The sequence below is a fragment of the Callionymus lyra genome, chromosome 16 (assembly GCF_982586985.1).
Source record: "Callionymus lyra chromosome 16, fCalLyr1.hap1.1, whole genome shotgun sequence".
NCBI lineage: Eukaryota > Metazoa > Chordata > Actinopteri > Syngnathiformes > Callionymidae > Callionymus > Callionymus lyra.
Window position 1 is genome coordinate 8,161,021 of NC_141833.1, and position 20,566 is coordinate 8,181,586.

General features: G+C 39.6%; 2 protein-coding genes across 2 annotated transcripts; one reads left to right on the plus strand and one right to left on the minus strand.

Annotated features, from left to right (window-relative positions):
- Nucleotides 1-644: 644 nt before the first annotated feature.
- LOC148063461 (major facilitator superfamily domain-containing protein 8-like) lies at nucleotides 645-14,038 on the minus strand. The gene is made up of 11 exons (XM_087811275.1): nucleotides 13,943-14,038; nucleotides 13,561-13,746; nucleotides 12,127-12,189; nucleotides 11,932-12,051; nucleotides 11,713-11,792; nucleotides 10,894-11,124; nucleotides 7,739-7,882; nucleotides 6,520-6,733; nucleotides 2,624-2,746; nucleotides 2,348-2,478; nucleotides 645-806 (listed from the first exon to the last, which is right to left on the minus strand). Exons 1-11 carry the CDS (start codon nucleotides 14,016-14,018, stop codon nucleotides 726-728), a joined length of 1,449 nt encoding a protein of 482 aa, XP_087667401.1. The 5' UTR covers nucleotides 14,019-14,038; the 3' UTR covers nucleotides 645-725.
- Nucleotides 14,039-16,155: 2,117 nt separating this feature from the next.
- On the plus strand, nucleotides 16,156-20,378 carry kcnmb3 (potassium calcium-activated channel subfamily M regulatory beta subunit 3). Its single transcript, XM_087811765.1, has 4 exons — nucleotides 16,156-16,241; nucleotides 16,402-16,608; nucleotides 18,330-18,504; nucleotides 20,061-20,378. The coding sequence occupies exons 1-4, from the start codon at nucleotides 16,156-16,158 to the stop codon at nucleotides 20,376-20,378; spliced, it is 786 nt and encodes a 261-aa protein (XP_087667891.1).
- The last annotated feature ends 188 nt before the right edge of the window (nucleotides 20,379-20,566 follow it).

The following is a 20,566-nucleotide window of genomic DNA, read 5'->3' on the forward strand; positions in this document are numbered from 1 at the left end:
CTGGAAAGGTTACTGAGCCTTATCTGCAATTATGCAAAAACACAGAGATTGTCCAAACGCAGGATAAGTGCTGCAAAGAGACTGTGGCGGGCCTTGATGTGGCTTCACTGTCAATACAGAACCGCAGCCGAACAATACGGACTCTTTGCGATACTTGAGGTGTGACAAAAAAAATGAAACCACAAATGTTTCCATGTTTTTATTTCGCACACAACGTCGCCATTTAAAGTTTTTCTTTCTCTCCGTCTCTCTGTCAAGCCGAAGCAAAATAAATATTTAGAAATCGTCTTCATTCTCTTTGACCTTCTTCTCCCATCAACTGTTTGACAACTTCACTGCTGTCATCTCTTTTGAAAGAGAGGAACATGAAATGATTTTATTTTCTTTTTTTTGGGTCAGAAGCGGGTTCTTATTCTCGAGTCCTGTCATCAACATTAGGCTTTAAAAATAGTTTTAAAAAATATATCGACTTTCATCTTCGATTGGATTGCTGGGTTAATCTCCGCGAGAACAATACTGCCCCCTTGCGTCGACTTGGTATTGATAGTTGACGGATTGCTGTATGGAAAAAAAAAAAAAAGTGCAGAAAAAGACGGTTGTTTGTTTGTTTTTTTCCCCAGCTCTACTGTATCTACGCCCTCCTCTGCAGCAGGAGAGGTTTATTGATCCTCTCCGAGGCGAAGGCTCGTCTCTCACCTCTCCAGCTCTGCAGACTCACTGCAGGTCTAGCCTCCACTGTCACAGCTCTCTGGACTCTGCACGACTCTGGGCTCAGTCAGTCGCTCGTAAGACAGTGCAGTCATAACCTGAGAGGAGACAGCAGGACATCGCTTTAGAAGAGCAGCCGGGAGGAGAGTCTGCTCTATCGGAGGCGTGCAGAGTTAAGGACTTTACAAGGAGGTGCTGCGCCCTGAGGCCTCTAGTTTTTTTTCATTTGGGAAAAAAGATGCTGTTGGAGATAAACTAACAGATGAAGCTGTGAGTGTGTGACGTGATTTTTGTTGGTTTCGCCGGAAGCTTCGAGCCGACACTCACACCCGGCATCCAGTCAGACTAGAACCACCACGTGACCACAGTTCCACACTTTGCGGTGATTTAAATTATAAATTTATTCTCTCACTTGAGAAACATTTTCAAAATAAACCTGGAGCAATGTTTTATTAATCTGGAGGTCAATGTGAAAATGTACCTTTGTGACCCTGGTCTAAGAAAGACACTTTACAAATAACTATTACTTACTTACTTCAATTTTCTTTCCCATTTTCCCCTTAAATCAACGCCCGTTTTTAAAATGTGAAGCCAATGCAGACTTTCAAAAAGTCGCAGTTCATTGAGTGTCCACTTGAGGCTGGCAGAACTTATCGCCTTTAAGAACACTTTTTAAAACTATTCATTTAGTTTATCTGTTTTAGTGAATATGCATTATAGTTGAGTGAGGATGTATAGGCCGCCCTATCTTTACCTAAATGTACTTGGCTTAATCGTCCACTCTATTGCCCGAATTTCGCCTTCTGATAGTCTAGTCAAATCGGAAAAAAAGTACATTTCCAAGATGGCCACAAACACAATAAAATAATTTTGAGTGACATCACAGATACTACGTCCATATTCTAAACCATCTATGATTAAATCACATGCCTTAACGCTTGTGTTATATCTGGGTCAAGGTGACCCTGATTCCCCAAAACAAACTTGTGGCGACCTTCACCACTGCATATGTATTTCTGGAAGCTAGAGAGTACTTTCACCTTGACCCGGAGACAACGCAAGGAAAGTACTCCAGGGAAATATCGTGAGCGCCGGCGATATTTACCTTTAAAATTGAGCATCAATCCTACTTTAAAATGAACATACATTTTTGTCTATAACTTAGAGAAAGATATAAAATCAGATTACTCTGAAAATAAACCAAACCCTAAATCGACCTGTAGAAAAGAAGGGGAGTTTGAAGTGAACTGTCCCTTTAAGAACCAGAGAACACTTAGAGTAGAGTAAGTGTTGAATATTTACCCTGAGAATTCACCCAAAATCGTTCCTCATTTCGGTATAATAGTTGGTAGTTGAGCATCCCATTATGGCACTGATGATAAAGTCAATGCACTGAAAAGACCTCGGTGAGATTTGAACCCAAGACCTTCCGATAAGGAGCAGTCGCGCCTGCACTAAATCACTGCGTAGCAGTTATTTAATTCATGCGCAGCTAATTGATTAGTCTGGCTACTGTACAAACATGAACGCTGTATAGATCCGCAGCTCGCCAAGATAATGAAGAGGCAGATTTACCTCATTTTTAAAGCATCAAATTAATCTCCTTATGATAAGATAAGCAACGTAAAGATTCACTCACTGTGATCATGAGGAGCAGCGCCAGCATCAACCCCAGCATAATGTATAAATTATCGGTCAGCCCGCCTGCCCACAGGGGGCCCATGATGGTGGCCAGACCCCCCACCGAGCGCCGGACGCCTTGGCTGAAACCTTTTGACGACACATCACAACAATGAGAACGTTTTTTCCATCGTGTGCCAGAGGCTGGTTTGTCTTTCAAACATGGACTCAGAGCGACTGCCTGGTGTTTCAATGGGTGGTGAGTCGGGGGGTGCATGGGGGGAGTGGTGCCAACCTTGTGTTTTCTCCGACGTGACTTTGGAGAAGAGCGACACCTGAGACACGGCCACGAAGGGAAGACCGAGCAGCTGCAAGAAGACTCCGATGATGAAGGCTGCGAGTTCCCACGCGTACCCACCTGGTGGAGGGACATTTTATTACTTTATTAATAACCTGAGGTGTTATTACAGCTTCAACAGCTGCAGTGGGGCCTCAGCAGTCCTAACAGGGTTCACCGTGGGCCATTAAAATCTCTAATCTTATTTAGAAATGTGTTATTCGTGGCAATTTACCTTATAGCGCCTAGAGAGCCGCGAGATATCGTCCCTTAAGTGAGCAGACGCTACTACTGGAGCAAACTAAGAAAAATAACATGAATTCTTATGCTCATCATTACAGATTTCTATATTAAACTTTTTGGGAGGTTTACAAGTTTAGGTGAGTAAGCAAATATCAATACACTTTAATATCTGTTCTTTCACAATACTTCAACAACACAGCATTGAAACATAAATACTTTTAATTATAATTAAATGTTTTCAAAAGATATCTAATTTTCTATTACAGTTATTTAATTTTAATAAACTGTGTATTAAATACAAATTATTATTTTCTTTAAATGTACAATTGAAATGCAAATATTTCCAATCTTTGTTTATTTTTGTGTAACAATTAAACTTCCGGTTGCTAGATGGCAGCAGTCAGTAGTTGTTTCGAAGCTGAACTATAAGATCCCGGTGATGACTGGGGATGAGAGGATACAGTCGACTTCACCAGCTTTTTAAGTTGATGTTTGGACATATTTTAGTTTCAAAACAAACGTAAGAAGTTACGACTTCGCCAAGAGTCATGTGGTCTGTAAATACTGCAACACCAGAGTCAAGTACTCGAACAATACTACAAATATATCCTTGTTACTACAGTATCGTGATAAATTGTTGTACCTGTATCATGAATCATATCATATCAACAGATTATTGTTAATACACACCCCTAGTCGTGTTATACCTTCATATGAAACCAATAAACTGGGCTTGGTTGTCCTCAACTCTCAATCCTACCCTCTAAACCATTTGTCACATTGTTTCCATAAAGCCCCTGCATCCTGGCTTCAAAACACTTTTACCAGACTTTGACAACAAATCTATTCTTCTTTTCTTAAGAGATCGGGGGAAAAATATAGATTTATGTTTAACGTTATTTGGGCAACATTTGATGCTCTTCTAGCACGACGTTGGTTACCATGACAACGTGCAATCTATAAAAGTAAATGGGGGTCTAAAGTCAGTGGAAAGTTAAAAATAGCAGAATTATAGCTCTTGAGTTAATTTTTCAGAAGATCTTTTTGATAAGAGTATTACCTTGATGTTTACCTTGTTGCTTATTGGTTAATGTTCCTCGACCTCTCATAGAAGTTCCAGATTTGTTTTATATGACAGACATCGCCTGTGGCGTGTTCTAGCTTCAACCCCGCCTGATCCAAACCCGTCGGTACAAGAGTTCAGTATTCCTAGAAGCACCTCGACGTTGACTTTACGTGTAAATGAGTCGCATATCAATGGGTGTGAACGCACAGAAATCCTTCTTCCGTCTCCCACAGGGAGGAGGATCATTGAAATGTTGCTCTCGTCCGGCCAGCCTAGAGAAGCTTCCATTGGCCTCACATCTCACTTCCCATTTGTCACAGAGAATAAAGAATACCTGTCCTGACCTGGCCGCGAACGCAGACTTATAAAAAAAAAAAGGAAAAACACGAGCTAACATAAACAACAAACGGCCGGCTCAGGGAACTGGTGTACATAATCAATCTTGGGATTGTTTCACTCCAAACACCAATTGTTCAGTCATGCCACTTTCATCCAAATAAATCTTTTGTTTTTCCTCCACGATTTTTTCTCCTTGTGAACTTTGGATCACAATTACCCTTTTCCTGCTCTTTATTCAGCTCTTCTCCAGGATATAACGACTGGCAAAATATTTGTATTTACGATCACAAAGGATAATGAATTCCTTTTTTTTCTTTCTCTCACTCCTTCCTTTGACAAATGTTCTGGCAGCACCGGGGATAGTTCCTAAAATGAAAACCGCTGCCAAGCTGGCACCGATTCCATTTTTGTTCTGGGCTGCAGTGTGAGTGTCTGCCCACTCACAACGTTGGCTGCTCCTGCCTCGGAATAAAAGCCTGTAATCATTTAATCAAAAATTCAATTTCGCCAGTCAAACATGCTCGAGTGATCCAAGATTTGTTTTTTATCAGTGCTTTGATCAGACGGAACTTTTTTCTAATTAGTCCGACCATCGCGAGGGTTTTAAAATCAGACCGTGTTGGTAAATAACTAACAAATATTGTCGGCGTCTCGATAAGTTAGGAGCTTGAGTGAGCACAAAATGGACAATTTTTATCATTTTTCTACCGCACCATTAAACAGCATCAACAGGCTGGAAATGGGGGAGACTTCCAGCTGGCTGGAAATCTTGTCGTGTACCGAGCCCGGCCCGTCAGGTCCAACTCGGATTGGCTGTACATCAATTTATTCAGCAACCTTTTATCGTTCGAATAAGTGCCAACTTGTCCTGCTAGTGGAAGCTGAAGTTGAACAGCTTTAATCACAACATAGAATCATTATCTAAAGGTCATATCTATAGAGAAGTATATCAGTGGCACAGAATATTCAATACTTTATTCAAGAATTTAACATATCAATACAATTAAATTATAAAAAAATATGTATATTTTTAAATATATTTTAATTCATAGATTTTAAATCCAATATAAATGTTATATGTACAGTATATACTGTACATATATATATATAAAATAGTTCCATCAGACAATAAAAGTACCAAGCTATTTGATCATGTGTTTCTTAGTTGTCATGTGATTGTCGGTGCTTCACATGATTGGCCTAAAGTTCGATCGGTACTCTTTGATCAGTACTCTTTTAGCAATACTATACAAACATTTTTACATTGAATTTAAAAGGCTATGAATTCGAAAATATAGAATTTTAGAATGTTTTGTTTTAAATTATTGAAATTAAATGATCAAACTATACCTAGCACTGTATCAATAAAAATATAGATAAGTAAGTAAGCAAGCAATAGTTATTTGTAAAGCTTTAATTATATATATATATATAAATATATATATAATTAATTTTGTATAATAGTTTACATGGGTTATGTTTCAATAAAGTGTGTATAAAAGGAAAATAAAATATTCAATTTTTTTAAATGTACAATTAACATGCAAATATTCACAATGTTTCTTCATTTCTGTGTTGTAATGACACTCACAATCACTAGATGGCAGTATTCATTACTTCTTTCAAAGCTAAAGGAACAATGAAATCCTCTATGATCCTGGCTAAGACTGAGGACAAGAGGATACAGTAGACTTCAGCAGCATTTAAAGCTGATGTTTGGACATATTTGAGTTTAAAAACAAGTAAAAACAGTTACGATCTATAAGAAAAATCGAATTATATATATATATATATATATAAAACATATTATTATTTAAAAATGTACACCAATATACAAGTCATTTAATTCAACAATTAGACAAAACTAATTAAAAACTAAACATTTCAATAAGAAAATTCCACGTTTCAACGTTTGAAATGTTAAATTCAACCATTCAATATAATGATGACACTGATATACTTCCATACATATTGTTCGGCATTGAATTTTGAGAATGATCTCAAATGTTAGGACTTGTTAACCTCAATAAGGAAATGTTCACTGAGGAAAGAGGAGTGAAATAAGAAGATAGTAGAAGAAAAGAGGATATTAAAAGTCGTATCATGCTAGCTTGGGATGCTATTAGCAGGGGGAAAAGAAAACAATAGTAAAGTTCAAATAAATATCTTAAGATTGAGGTGTGTGTTGCATGTGTGTGTCCAGCACCTCTGAGGTCACTCAGGAAGATGAGACACCACACACAGGCGGTGCAGCAGATGACCAGGCCCACGGCCAGCATGGCGCGGTCCGACACCTTCCTGCTCAGCCAGCGCACGAAGACGAAGCCCAGGACGACCTCCACGCCGCACAAGCTGTACATCAGGCTGTTGCCCAGCTCTGCGAAGTTGAAATAGCGCTGCGTCAGAGGAGTCACCATCGTCTGCGGAGGTTGAGGGGCATTGTTATGAAGATGAATGGACGGATTCATATTCCCCGTCAGCGTTCCCTATTCACCGAACCATACGTCATGTCAACACATAATGGGTCATTCTATGAAACATTGATATGATCCATTTTATTAGCTCTCAAAAATGTGTCAAAATGTATTACAGAGGTCAAAACTGGGGATTGAAGTTTGATGAATGCACATTTCAATGTCATTGTAAATATATTATTCGACACATTTTTACCCACATAATTAGCAACTATTTTTTTTTTATAACTCTAATCAATTTCAATTCAAAATGATGCCTTTTATACTATTCTTCTATTCTAAAAAGGGTGACTTATGGACCACTTTGTTTGGTCTCCTAAAAGTTTAAATATGTAATATTCAGTTTATATTTATATTTTGCATTTGATTACTAAATTGAATCATATTGCAACGTTGAAAGATGGAACACATTGATTCTAAAAGCTGATTTAATTAGATGTGATCAATGATACAATTATATCTCTATATATAATAGCAAACTGGCGAAAAAAAACAATTAATTTACTTATATTATTTTCTTTCATTTTAAGATCTATCCACACCCCTCGATATCTGGTGGGTACGACCGTTTTTGACAAAAAATGTTCGACAACTTCACACTGAAAGGATTTGCTTGTTTTTTCCCCGGACATAGTGTTGATTTATGCTGAAAAGCAATTTAAAATAACAAGATGACATGATGCTGACTGGCTTGTTTAATTTAGGACTTCATTTTGTATCCTTCTTATTAAAATAAATAAATAAAGTGTGAAAAATAGTATAATATGAGCTTATACATGTTTAAAGCGTTTTAATTAACGTCAGGCCATGTCTGTTCATCACTGAAATGTAATCACACACTCCTGCCATAGGGGGAAGCCACCTAAAACCGGATTAAACTTGATAGAGTTTATGAAGTTCAAACTTTTTCTTTTTTTTTAAGTATGGAATTGCACCAGCAACCGGTCTCACCTCCAGTGCCGTCTGATTGAAGAGAGTGATGAACTGCGCGGTGAGGAGAACCACCATCTCTTCTCGGAGGAACTCTGCAGGATAAAACACCGACAGGCGACGATCAAAGAGAATCTTTCTGGAACAAGAAACTTCAAACACTGACTCTAAAGAGAATCATGTGATATTAATCTAAAGATTGGCACGCCGAGATCTTGGCCGGTGATCTGCTTGTTCGGTAGAATTAAAGAGTCCGCTCCACAGTCATGTCCAAAATTGAATTACACGCAGAAAAAAAAACGGATTCCAAATTTTGATACCAGCTTTTCCCTGGAACAGAATATCCCTCGTGGACTTGGAGGGAAGAAATATGAAATGGGCTCGCAGCTAAATTTGGACTTACATGCCAGATGGCAGCAGAAATGGTTTGATCCTTGATTTTTTTTACCTTCCATGGCTCACTTTTTTTTTCTATTTAGAGCTTATTATCGGTTGTGTTCAAGTCTAAGGATGTTTTCTAATGATCTTACTTGTCGTCTCCACCTGATTCTACTTCTAAACATCCCTCCACCCGCACACCAGTCAGTACAGGTTCAGAAGATGATATCAGCTCTGAGCAGAATCAATCTCTTCATCATTTATCAGGTATATCTTTGCACAATTTTCCTCTCCGGGCAGTCAAACGTAAGAAAGTGTGAATCTTTAATCTGTTCAGAGACAGCATGACCGATTTGATATTATGCCAGTTCCATTATATCTGACTATGTGAGCTGCCTTCATATTTCTTTCAGTTATTCTCGTCTCTTTCCCCCCAAAACATACTCTGGCTATTTGTTCAACGAAATACATTTATTTGTGTGTTACATAAGTAACCATTAACCATCAATTTTAGTTGATTTTTATACAGTGTCAAGTGTCCAAAAGGATTAAACAGAAAGTCTGATCGTGGTATTTATAGTCTTTCTAAATCATATCTGTGTTTATTTTCGCTGCCATCTAATTCTTGTCCTTATAATATGTTCCCAATATTATCTTATCTTAAACACACGCTTCTTTATAGCTCACCATATCAACATGAACATAATCTTCTTAGATTTTGAGCCGACCATCTTCGGTCATTGTTTTTTATGATCCATATTATATCTGGTGAAAAATAACAATGAAGAAAATGAAGCATTCCATGGTCTGTTTTTCTTTTGACTTTTATTCATTCTTACCCTTTATCTTAAGCTTGAATAATGACTTGAAGGACGACCCTCTTAAAACAAACACTCACTTAGTAAGTAAGTCAGTTTTTAAACTCATTATACTCCATGAAAACATTGTTCTTCAGCACCTTTCATCAGTTGAAAAAGCAGAAGCTAATTTGGCTCCATCGTTAAATCAAAACAGATGTTCCAGACTCCACGAGGACTCACTGACTTTTTCTGCTGAATAATTTTAACGCAATAAAAGTATTTTTTTAACACCTATACAGTTTATTTCCTGGCAAAATGTTCATTATTATTAGATAAAATACATCTTTTCCTTCTCATGACAGCATGTGAACCAAAACAGATGAACATGAAGCTACTTGTGTTGTACCTTTTCAAGATATATTACCTTTTTTAAAATCTGTCTGTTTTAGTTTAAGTAAAAGCAACTAGATTTTTTAAACTTTATAACATTGTTATTACTCTAAAATAAACCTGTGTGCCATTTGTGGCCCATGACATGACATTAAGATCAGATAAAAGACCACGTAAATAGAGACAAAAATAGCCTGTAGCCACAAACACCCATAAAATATTATACATATAAATCAAATTTGTTAAATATGTCTCCACGAGATTTGACCTCTGGTGGCCCCCCAACCAGTTGAATTTGTGACCCTCCTTTAAAAGGTCATGGATAAAGAAACTAAGATGATTAACATTTTCAACAACATCCTTTCACATCTGGTCTATTATATTTAGTTTTTCTTCCTATATATAGTTTTTCAAAAGTCAAAGTCAAAGCTTGTGAGAAACAGAGCAGCCTGGTGGTCTTTCCAGAACCAATGAAATATTTGTTCTCGATCATCATGCTTTCCTTATCTCACTCCCTCTGAGTGAACTCATCACAGCAGCTGCACGTTTTTAGCCATTTTTACTTTCAACAACTTCTGTATTTTTTTATAACTTTAAGAAACCATCTGAATTATTTGAGATACACTCACTTTTCAGGGGGTATTTTAGGGTTTCTTCTCTGTGTCTCGCTGTCCCTGTTACTAAAGTAGGGGGCGCTACATCAGGGCGACTTTTTGTTCGATGTTTGATTGGAGACCTAAGTGGGGAGGTAAAGGATATAAAGGAATAAATGTCGTTTTGCTTTTGTCACAAGTTTACAGTATTTTGGCAGAGATTTGATCTGGTCCAGGATTCATAACGAGTGACGTCACCTCTTAACTCAGAGCGTGTTACACAGAGATGTGGGACACGATCGCATCCACCGGAATAAAAGAGAGTTTAAAAAAAAAAAGTGTAGACGATGAAAACAGCAGGCTGACTGTAACCGGCTCGGACGGTGAGACGGAGCCGAGCGCCTCCTGTTGTGATGAAGCAAAATGTGCTGCTCCTTCTTTACAGAACAAACACCGATCGATGGGACGAATGTGACGACATTAACAATTCAGTCTCCATTTCATCCTCAAGTCAACCACAGCGAGTCAGTCAATAACAAAAAAGGAAGTCTGCATCCATCCCTCCGCCACATCTTCAAAGAGCGAGAGAATCGATAGTGAGGTTTGACAGTGACACACACACACACACACACACACACAGACACACACACACACACACACACGGACACACACGAGCAGAGAGACACAGGGATGGAGGGATGAGTGAGGCGGAGGAAAACTGAATCAATAGCACAACAATCAAAGACAGAATAGAAGAAAAAGAACGGTATGAATTTAGAAGGCCACTAATGCAACAGGACATTTAACGTCGTGCACACGCTCACGTGCACACTCTCACGTGCACACACACACACACAACACGAGGTTAACCATCGCACACGTCGGATCGATGCACAGGAAATCTGATCCCTCAGAAAAAAAGCCACACATGGAAGCTGTCAATCATGTCGTCACTCATCAAACCTGCAGACTCACCTCTGCTGGCGCTGAAGTTCTTGAAGGGGTTCTGGAGGACGGAGGGTTCGGGGGGTTCGGGCTCCTGGGGCGAGGGCTCCGGGTGGTTGATGGAGCAGTAGGGTTCTCTGTGGGTCTCGTCGGCCTGGATCAGAAGAGCCTCCTCGTCCTCGCAGCTCGGCTTCAGCTCCACCAACGCCGTGCTCTGGTCCGAGGAGATGAAGTCGTCGACGTCCCAGTACATGGACATGACCACGAACTGGAGGAGTACCCAGAGTAGACACATGAAGAGCTGGGAGGGAGAAGATTAGTTATAGGTTATTATTATAGGTAACATGGTCTGATTTATTTTGATATATACATATATTTAATCGCAATTAAATACATTTTAGTTGAGTTGAGTTTTTTAGTTTCTAATCCATCTTTTTGCAGGGTGTGTTTTTGTAAAAAAAATAATAATAATAATTAAGATTCAAAGAAGATTGATATACAAATAACTAAACTCAATTAATCAATACAACCAAATATAACCTTTTAATTAGTAAAGAGATCATTTCCATCCATCCATCCATCCATCCATCCATCCATCCATCCATCTATCCTTCCATCAATCCATCCATCCAACCATCCATCCATCCATCCATCCATCCATCCATCCACCCATCCATCCATTCAACCATCCATCCATCCATCCATCATTTATATTCTCCAGGTGTCGACCACCAAACATACAATTGAGAGAATATCAAGGGAAGAAGATGTGGTTACGTTGTAGGAGCTGTGTTGCTATAGAGTCTAGTCTCCCCATCAGAGCGGCTGCAGGTGTTAAACGTCGGTTTATATCAAAGTTTTATTTCAGTAATTAAAGGAATGATTTTACCCCAGGAGACGTGTACTTGTTCACAACAAACGGCCCCACTTTGAAATCACACAGCCGCAGGAAGAGGTTGAACGCCGGGCCTGCGGAGGGAGACGAGGGGAAGTGATTAGGTGAAGAAATAGAAGCTGCCGTATAGATTCTACTGAACGTCTCCTCCTCTTAGATGGAGAACATCTCCCGGCACATGAGTGACGAGGGGAATGATTTTTGGAAACCAACCGATGAGCAGGCCCACTTGTCGTCCCGCCATGATGGCGGCGAAGATGCTGGCTCGCTCCTCTGGACGGGTGCTTCTGGTCAGGAAGCCAAAGATGGAGGATCCCGCCCCAGCACCGATACCTGGTGGGGGGGTAGGAGGAGGACGACAAAAACTCTTCACCTCGTGACCAGGTGTGTGTCACTACTGCTGCTCACCTGCCACAAGACGACTCAACAGCAACAGCCACTTTGAGTAACCAACAAAGTACATGAGATTGCCTGCAAAATAAACGGTAGTTTAACGTTGTTTATCTAAAAGCTGTTTGACTCCAGGGGTGAAAATGTGCTTCAGTTAATGAACAACATACATATTTAATCAGAAACCGTTGGCAGATTGAAGACAGTAAATGTATTTGTATTGAATGTTGAGGCACCGTTTCCTCCTCTTCTCTTGAATCTTTAATCTCTCATGACACGAGCCGGTGTGTGTTTGCTGTGTGTTTGCTGTGTCGTCTGAAGCTCTTTTGAACACGGTTGCCAACACTTCTATCTTTGGAACGCAACAGGAATCCACCGGCAGTTTATTCTAGATAGATTTGTGAGTTTGTTGTCATTTTAATCAATTCCATTTCATGTATATATACAGTATATATATATATTATCAAATATTGTTTAATTACATGTAATGTATTTCATTTGTATACTTTATTCATTTTTTATTTATGTGCAATGTATGGTAATGATTTAATGTATCTTATTTAATTTTAGTAATCTCTTTTTTATCTTATTACTTATTTATTCTGCGAATGATAAAATTCTGGGGCTCCAACCCCTGAACCAGATTTGCAATATTAGTCTTTGGGTTTGTCAATATGTGATGGACTAGCAACATGTCTACCCTATTGCCCGAGGTAGCTGGGACAAACTCCAACAAGTTGAAACCAAATTTTGTTCTAGTCATTTTTAAATAAAATAAATGTTTGTTTTGTTTAAAACAACTATGTGTCTATCATGAGTGTGGGGTCAGAATAAAACGTTACATTTAAAAATACATTATTTTATTTATCTTAATGACCAAAGCAAAAAAAAGCCAATGTTTGTTACTATTCCTTAATTTTACAGTTAAAAACTTTATTTTTGAAGTGTATTATAGAGTTATCTATTAATTATGATTGGTGTATTACATTCCAGTGAAATTCACATATTGTTCTTAAATATTTTGTTTAATATTCTGATTTTATATTCTTATAAACTGTCATAAAAGAATGCTAATTAATTTGCTAGTTACACCCAAACTGGTGGTTGCTCACATTTTGGTGTGAAGCACCACCAAATAAATCCATTTTTTAGTTTAATTCATGAGCCATTAAATTATCATACATCCTCAATTTACATGAATATTTTATTTAATGTATGTAAGCGTTAAACGTTAAAAAATGGAAAGGCCAAAAAATCAATTTAATTGGTCTTTATCGTTTGTAAAAATAATTAATACGTTTGATTAAGCGCCATCTAGTGGACACATTCGTCAACACTATTTTTTGTATCATCCGACACTAATCCCAGAATTAAACATAAAGATAGTCTACCTTATATATTTTAAGAACCCTGCCCTGGAATGGATCATAAATAAACATAACAGAGACTCACCAGCAATCTCAAAAATGTTTGAGAAAAGAATAATGTGCTTGGTAGTTTTTCCCCGGTCGGACCAGCAGCCGAATATTGGGCCTGTGATCAACGCGCTCAGACTGAAGGCAGACAGGCCAAGTCCAAGGAAGTAGGGGGGGGCCTCCAGGATCTGAAGATACCGCCATATTGTGGGTAGAATGACAGCTGAGAAGACAAAGGCAGAGAGAGGAAAATGAGACGGGTTTACTCGCAGCAGATAATGTGGGTATTAATTAGATTTGTAGTCACAGGGATGTGAGCGAAGAGCAAACGAGCGTCGACTGATTCTTATTCCAGTCTCTGCTCTAATGAGGTCATTATCCCCGTCTTCATGTCTATAAAAGCGTCATCATGAACTCACCGTACTCCACGCCGCTCAGCATAAATATCAGTCCGATGGTGAGAAAAGTTAGATTCCTCTTCTGTTGATTATCCATCACGCCTGACGTCTCGCTGCCTTTTTAACTTCTGCTTCCTGCACATGTTTGTTCGCCGGCGTCCAGCATTATCGGCTAACTAGAGACGAGTCTGGTCCAATTACGGCAGGAATTTGTCTCATCCATGAACAAGGTCATTTCACTGGAGATCATATGAGGCTGGTTCTTGCTGGAGAAGCCTCAGCAGGGGAGGAGAAGAAAAAAAAAGGAAGGATTCTTCAAATCAGACTTGGGAATGAAGAAAGTCTCCTCCGAACGTGATTGCAATCGTCCGTCCGCATTAGACATTCATGGTGAAGACCGAATTCTCTTTGAGTCGCGTCCCACGGTCGGCACCCTGCTGAGAGCCTCACGGTGGAGCCTCAAGTCTCCGGTTACTAGGTGAAGTAAAGTACACTTCGCCTCATCCATTTTTAATCGTGTTTTTTTTCTTTTTTCGTGGGCTGAAAAACTCATGATTTCCCAGCGAGGACGGTAAAAGTTAGAGACGTCCCAGGCCTGAAAAAAAAAAAAACAGACAAAAAGCAGATCTTTAAAGAGAAAAAACATGCCTGGAGGCAACACTTGATCAAATCAAACCAAATGTAATAAGATAACGTCATGTGTCGAACCTCTGGGCTCAAATATAAGTGATGTTAAGTATAATTTCCCAAAGTTAAAGTCCAACACCAACCCTGGCTCTCAGCAGCTGAGATCATTCAGAGTCTTTTGCAAGGCTGTTTAATTCCTGTGCATTTCAATACTGGCTCCTATTTGTGCCTAAATCAAGTTTTAATGGGTTCAGCTGCCCGGAGCACGAGTAATAGTTTCATTTGAAAACAGCCAAATAGAGAATCGACTTTCCTGGAGGTGATAAGTTGTGTTTTTTTGGAACAAATAAAATGAACTATTAAAGTGGAGGCAGCCTGTAGATGATGATGCATGCATCCCTCTAGTAAAGTGCTTCTTGAGTTGCTTTAGAAGTAATATTCTCCTGGTAAGTCGAAGGAATTACTGTTCGTTACTACTAGTTACAAGTAAACTCACACGTATGTATAGTTTTGCTTTGTTTGGTATACTAAAATAACACAACACTGTAAGTAGCTAATAAAGAAAGATTGTCAGTATGAATAAACATGGCTAGTACAGAGAGTTAAGTGTGTATAAAAAGCTATTAAATTATACTTCCATTAGTATTTTACAAAAGTCCTTCATCTCCATTATCAGAAAATTATATCCAAAAACTTTCCATTGTGACAACAGCGGCGGCCAACCATTAGCATTGCTAGCTAGGTCGATAAAACATTATATTTCTTCGTCTTAAACACTCAACTTGACCCAAAGTTCAGTCAAAAGTCAACTACGCGTCACAATCATGTAGAATACATTCTATTTTCTGGCGAAGAAACTAAAATGACAACTCAACAAGCTTGTTTCCTTTACCTATTATTAGCATGTAGCTTGTAGCACGATGTTGCTATTCCTGCTGTAACGAATGAATGGCCTGCATTGCAACTCTTTTTATGTTATTATCTTAACATTAAACCAATTTAAGGAATGATAAATGAAAGGAGGATGATTTACCTGAACCTCATTTTCCATGAATACATGCATTTTAGGCTTTTGATTTATTCTTTATCTTAATAGTAAATATGGGAAATGTAATGCTCCTTAAATCAGATGTTACAAACAAACATGAGAATAAATTGTACATTGTGTAGATGTTGCTGACATCATGCTCTAGTCAGTGTTTGTCTGGGCGATCGATCTTTCACCAAATAAAATCTGTCTGTGTGTTTGTTTTTCTCTGTGTTGTGTGAGCAGAACCTGCAGGATTCATTAGCTGCTCTTCGCCGGAGCTTGAATTATTGTTTAGTCTGTGATGCAAGTCAATAATTCATGGAGGATCCACGCAGACATGCTTTTGTTCTTCCTGACGGCTAATGCGGCACATCCTACCTGTCTCACCTGCCGTTGCCATGGAAACCATCACCAGGGTGGAGGTTGTTTTGGTTCTCACCTTTGAGCCCTTGTTGAACAACACAGTTTCCCCTTGAGATTGAACTCCAATCCAATCCTTGCACCAGCCCTGCTGCTGAGTCCGGACCTTCATCTTGTGACAAACAAGGTTCAGATTTAAGCTTTGATTTGTGTCGTCATGTTCTTGAATAAAACTTCTCCGAGGAGGTCCTTCAGCATCCCTGTTAACATCAACCTGCAGGGGGCGCGGAGGAGACAGACAAGGTAAGGGTTTGACTAATAGTTCGATTAAATGTCGTCACGTTACGAACACCTTATCATCATCATCAAACATCTTATTTAATCATTATTTTGACAATTGCAAACAGTATTTTTTGCATGAGACACCCACATGTGTTGATCTCTGTCCCGGTGCTGATGAGAGGCGTCAGGAGCTTCTTCACGCCGCCGCGGTTCTGGAGTCGCAGCGGAGCAGAGGAGGAGAACAAGGCCAGCCGGGGCAAAGGGCACGGACGCAGGCGCCCAGCTCCGGCGAGGATCGAGCCATCCTCCTGGGCTTCGGCATGATGGCCTTCTCCGTGCTCATGTTCTCCGTGGTGGCCATCACCATGGTCAAGCCGCACGTCAACAGGTAAATAAGAAAGTGATGAATATAAATGTGAATATTTATGATACATTTGGTCGCTCATGCGCAGGATTCAATCACCCAGAGTTGAAAGGTGAAGGAGGTGGATTTAAAATTTAAATGTATGTATTTCAGAGTGGAACTACTGGCATAACGGGTGGTTATTTTGAAGAAAATATATCCAGCTATATAACATGTAAATATTGCTTTGACTAAAATATAACAAATAGGAATTATAGTAGAAAGCATGAGAAATATAGATCTTTCATTTGCCGATGGTGAAGAAAAGTACAGAATGAGGGTATTTGGTAAAGAAAGAAAGTACTTAAATAAGAAAAGATGAGAAGAATAAGTATGTAATAAAGATTAAGGAAGACAAAAAGATGGAGGGGGAGGAGGTATTTGAAAATGGAAGAATGGGAGGAAGGAAAGGAGAAAAGAAGAAAGGAAGGAGGAAATAAAGGTTAAAGAAAGAAAGAAATAGAGAGAAGGGGAAATAAAAAAAGAGATAAATGACCATAATAAAGGACTGAGGTAAAGGAATGAAAGAGAAAGAGAGAGGAAGGATGTTTATATATAACAAATAATGAAGGAAGGAAAAATGAAAAGGAGGGAGAAAAGAAAATGTTAAGAAGAAAAGGAAGAAAGGAGACGGAAGACAGAAAATGATCTTGAAAAAAGGATGGACAGGCACAGGAAAGAATAGGATGGAGAAAAGTAGAAAGGAAGGAATGCAGAATGAATTAAGCAAGAAAGACAGTAAAGGACAATTGAAATAAGGATAATATTTGAAAAAACATGGAGGAAAAAGCATGATAAAAAAAGTAGAGAAAATGACCAGGAAGAACGGAGGTGATAAAGGAAGTAAGAGAAAGGAGGGATATGTAAATGGATAAAGGATGATAGAAAGAAAAAATGAACCTCAGGCGAAAGGAGGAGAAAAAAGCAGAGAAAAGACAGGCAGAGGGGAGATCGGGAGGGAGGAAGAAGGAAAGGAAGGAACTGTTGCAGGGAAGGAGGGAGGGAGTGAAGAAGGGAGATGGAAATAAGAACGAAAGAAAGACATTTTCTGTACAAAAAGAGACATAAGAAAGAAAGAAATACTGAAGACCATAATGAAAGAAGTAAAATGGGATTTTTTTAGAGGAAGCAAATGACGGTAGAAGAGAAGGAAGAAAGGAAGACCAGAAGAAAGAGAGAAAAACTATTACATTTAAAGAAGACATGATAAAAGGAAGACAAGAAAGAATGGAAAAAGGAAAAGGCGGACATGGGTTAAATGGGTGTAAGAAAGGATAAATGAAGTGAGAAGAAAAGGCAAGAAAAAAGGTTGTAACAATAAAGAAAGAAAGAGCAAAAATAAGCCAGATCAAGATAGAAGAAGGATATATAAAGGATGAAATAAAACAAATAATAGAAAAGTATAACTGTTCCATCATCTTACATCATCACTCCATGAACTGGAGCCTGAACTCACCACGAGACACTTAAAGAAGTGTTGTTTGAACTTTACAGCAATAAAATATTAACTTCTCCACTAACGTCTCTGATTCGTTTGAATTGTCTGACCGTCCTTCACTGGAGGAGAACAAGACACCGATCATATGACTAGAAAGGTGAAGGTAAAAAAAAAAAGAAAGATTCTCAGCATCTTCCATCACATCCAACCTGTCATGTCAAAGCAACATCCCTCCACAGGATCCAGGTGTTTCCTTCTCCGTCTCCAGCAGGTGGGAGAAGGTCAGCGGCTGTGTGCTTCTGTCCACCGGCCTCCAGGACGAGGGTCTGGACTGCCGGGGGGTGAGCCGAGCCCCCTGCCTCAGGGCGACGGTCAACCTCACGGCCTCCGGTCGCAGGGCTCTGCTGCATTTTGACGAAGAGGCGCTGGCTCTGAGCGCCGAGGTGAGCGAGTGCTGGGGGGGTCAGTGGCGGGTCAGGGTTCAAGTGTGGGGTCTGACAGCAGACGGGACAGAGAGGAGCTGCTGTGGGTGTAAATAACTGTGAGGAGAGAAGGAAGAGCAGCAGAAGAAACTCCATCAACCTCTGATGTGATCACAGATGATCCACCGTCGACACTTGACTTCTCTATCTCTCCTCAGCTTCTTATTGATACAAGATGTTGCTGGAGTTACATTTAAATGTTTTCACGAAAGAGAGAAATGGATGGAAGGAAAATGACAAGTATGAGACAGAATAGAGGAGGATAGAAAAGAAGGAAAAAGGAGGCAAGGAAGGAGCAGATGATGAATGGAATGAATACATATAGAAGAAACAAGTGACGAATGGAAGGGATGAAGTGAAGAAAGGAAGAAAACAATATCAAGATGGAGATGAAAACCAGATGAAAGAAGGGTAAAAAGGATGTAAGGATTGAAATGAAAGGGAGAATAGGAAAAGGTAAAGAAGGAATGATAAGGGGGAAACAGGAAAGACATATTGCAAATAAGGACGGACAATAAGAGGGAGGAATATAGGAGGGGAAGAAGGAAAGGAGGGACGGAAGGACGGTTGATTGCAATAAGGATGAAAAAATGGAAAGAAATAAGAGAGACAGACGACCCAATGGAAGGAAGGATGTAAAGAAAGTAAAATGAAATGGCTTAGAGGAAGAAAATGATAAGAAGGAAAACCAGGGAATATATATATATATAAAGAATACATGATTAAAAGAAGACGGTAAACTAGGAAAAGGGGTGTACATGCTGATGAGAAAATGAGAGGAAGGGAGGATTAATGAAGGGAAAAAAAGCCAGGCAAGAAAAAAGATGAATAGAAGGAATGAGGGTAGTTGTGAAGAAAGGAATGAGCAGTATCTCAAACAGATTGGGTGCAGAAAAAAAAGAAAGAAATAACCAGAAAGAGGAAGGATGGTAAGAAGAATGACAATTAATAAAGAAGGGATGGAAGAACAAGGAGAGAGGAAGGAAGGACAGAAAAGAAGGAGCAAAGGAGAGAATAGATGCGGTCACAGAGAGGAAGGGCTAGATTAAGGGAAAAGGGAAGAATTATAGGAGGGTAAGAAGGGAAGAGGGGAGGGGGAAAGGAAGTAGGATAGGAAAGAATGTAAGAGGAAGCAAGGAAGGAACAGAAGGCAGAGTCAATTATATGCAGAAACAAAGTAAAGGATGAATTGACAGAGGAATGGAAGGAAGAAAACAAGGAAGAAATGAAGGGATGGGAAAAAGGACGGAAGGAGTTAATATAAGAAGCAAGCTAGGATGGTAGGAAGGAATGAAGGGATGGTATAAGGAGGGATATAAGAAATGGACAAGGGTAGGATGGAAGAACAGAAAAGAGGGAGAAAATAAAAGTAATAGATTAGTTGAGTAGAGAAAGAAGGGAAGAGGGGAGGAAGAATGGTTGAAAGGGTGCATAGAAAAAAGAACGGAGAAGAAAGGAAGCATATAAATAAAGGAAGGAAGGAAAGAATTAAAGAAGGGAACATTTCTCTCTTCCAGTGTTTCTACGTTCCCAAATGTCGGATGAGTGCGGAGGAGCTTCAACAGGAAGTGCTGGAAGTGAAGAGCAGCCTGGACGCTCATCGGGGGACTTCCTCTTCCTGCTACCTGGACCTCAGCAGACCCCCTGGACACGCCATCTTGAACAGGACCTTCCCCTTGAGGAGGAGCCTGCGGGCGCTGCTGTGGCCCGGCCTGATGCTGGGCGGGGGGGCGCTGCTGGTGGGCCTGGTCAAGCTGACTCAGCGTCTCGCTCACCTGTCCGCCAGGATGTGCAGCGAGCCGGCGTCAAAGTACACACTAGGAGAATGCTACTGAAGTAGAAATATATTCGTTCATTGGCGTACACAAGGAGTTAGAGACGGCGGTTGCATTCATTTCTATCAAGACTGTTTACACAGGTCCTCCCAGGAAAAGAAAATGGGGGAAAACAACCCAACAAGTGCCTTTTTTACTGTTTTGTAAACAATAAATACATAAAAAATGTGGACCAGGAGTTAGGATTG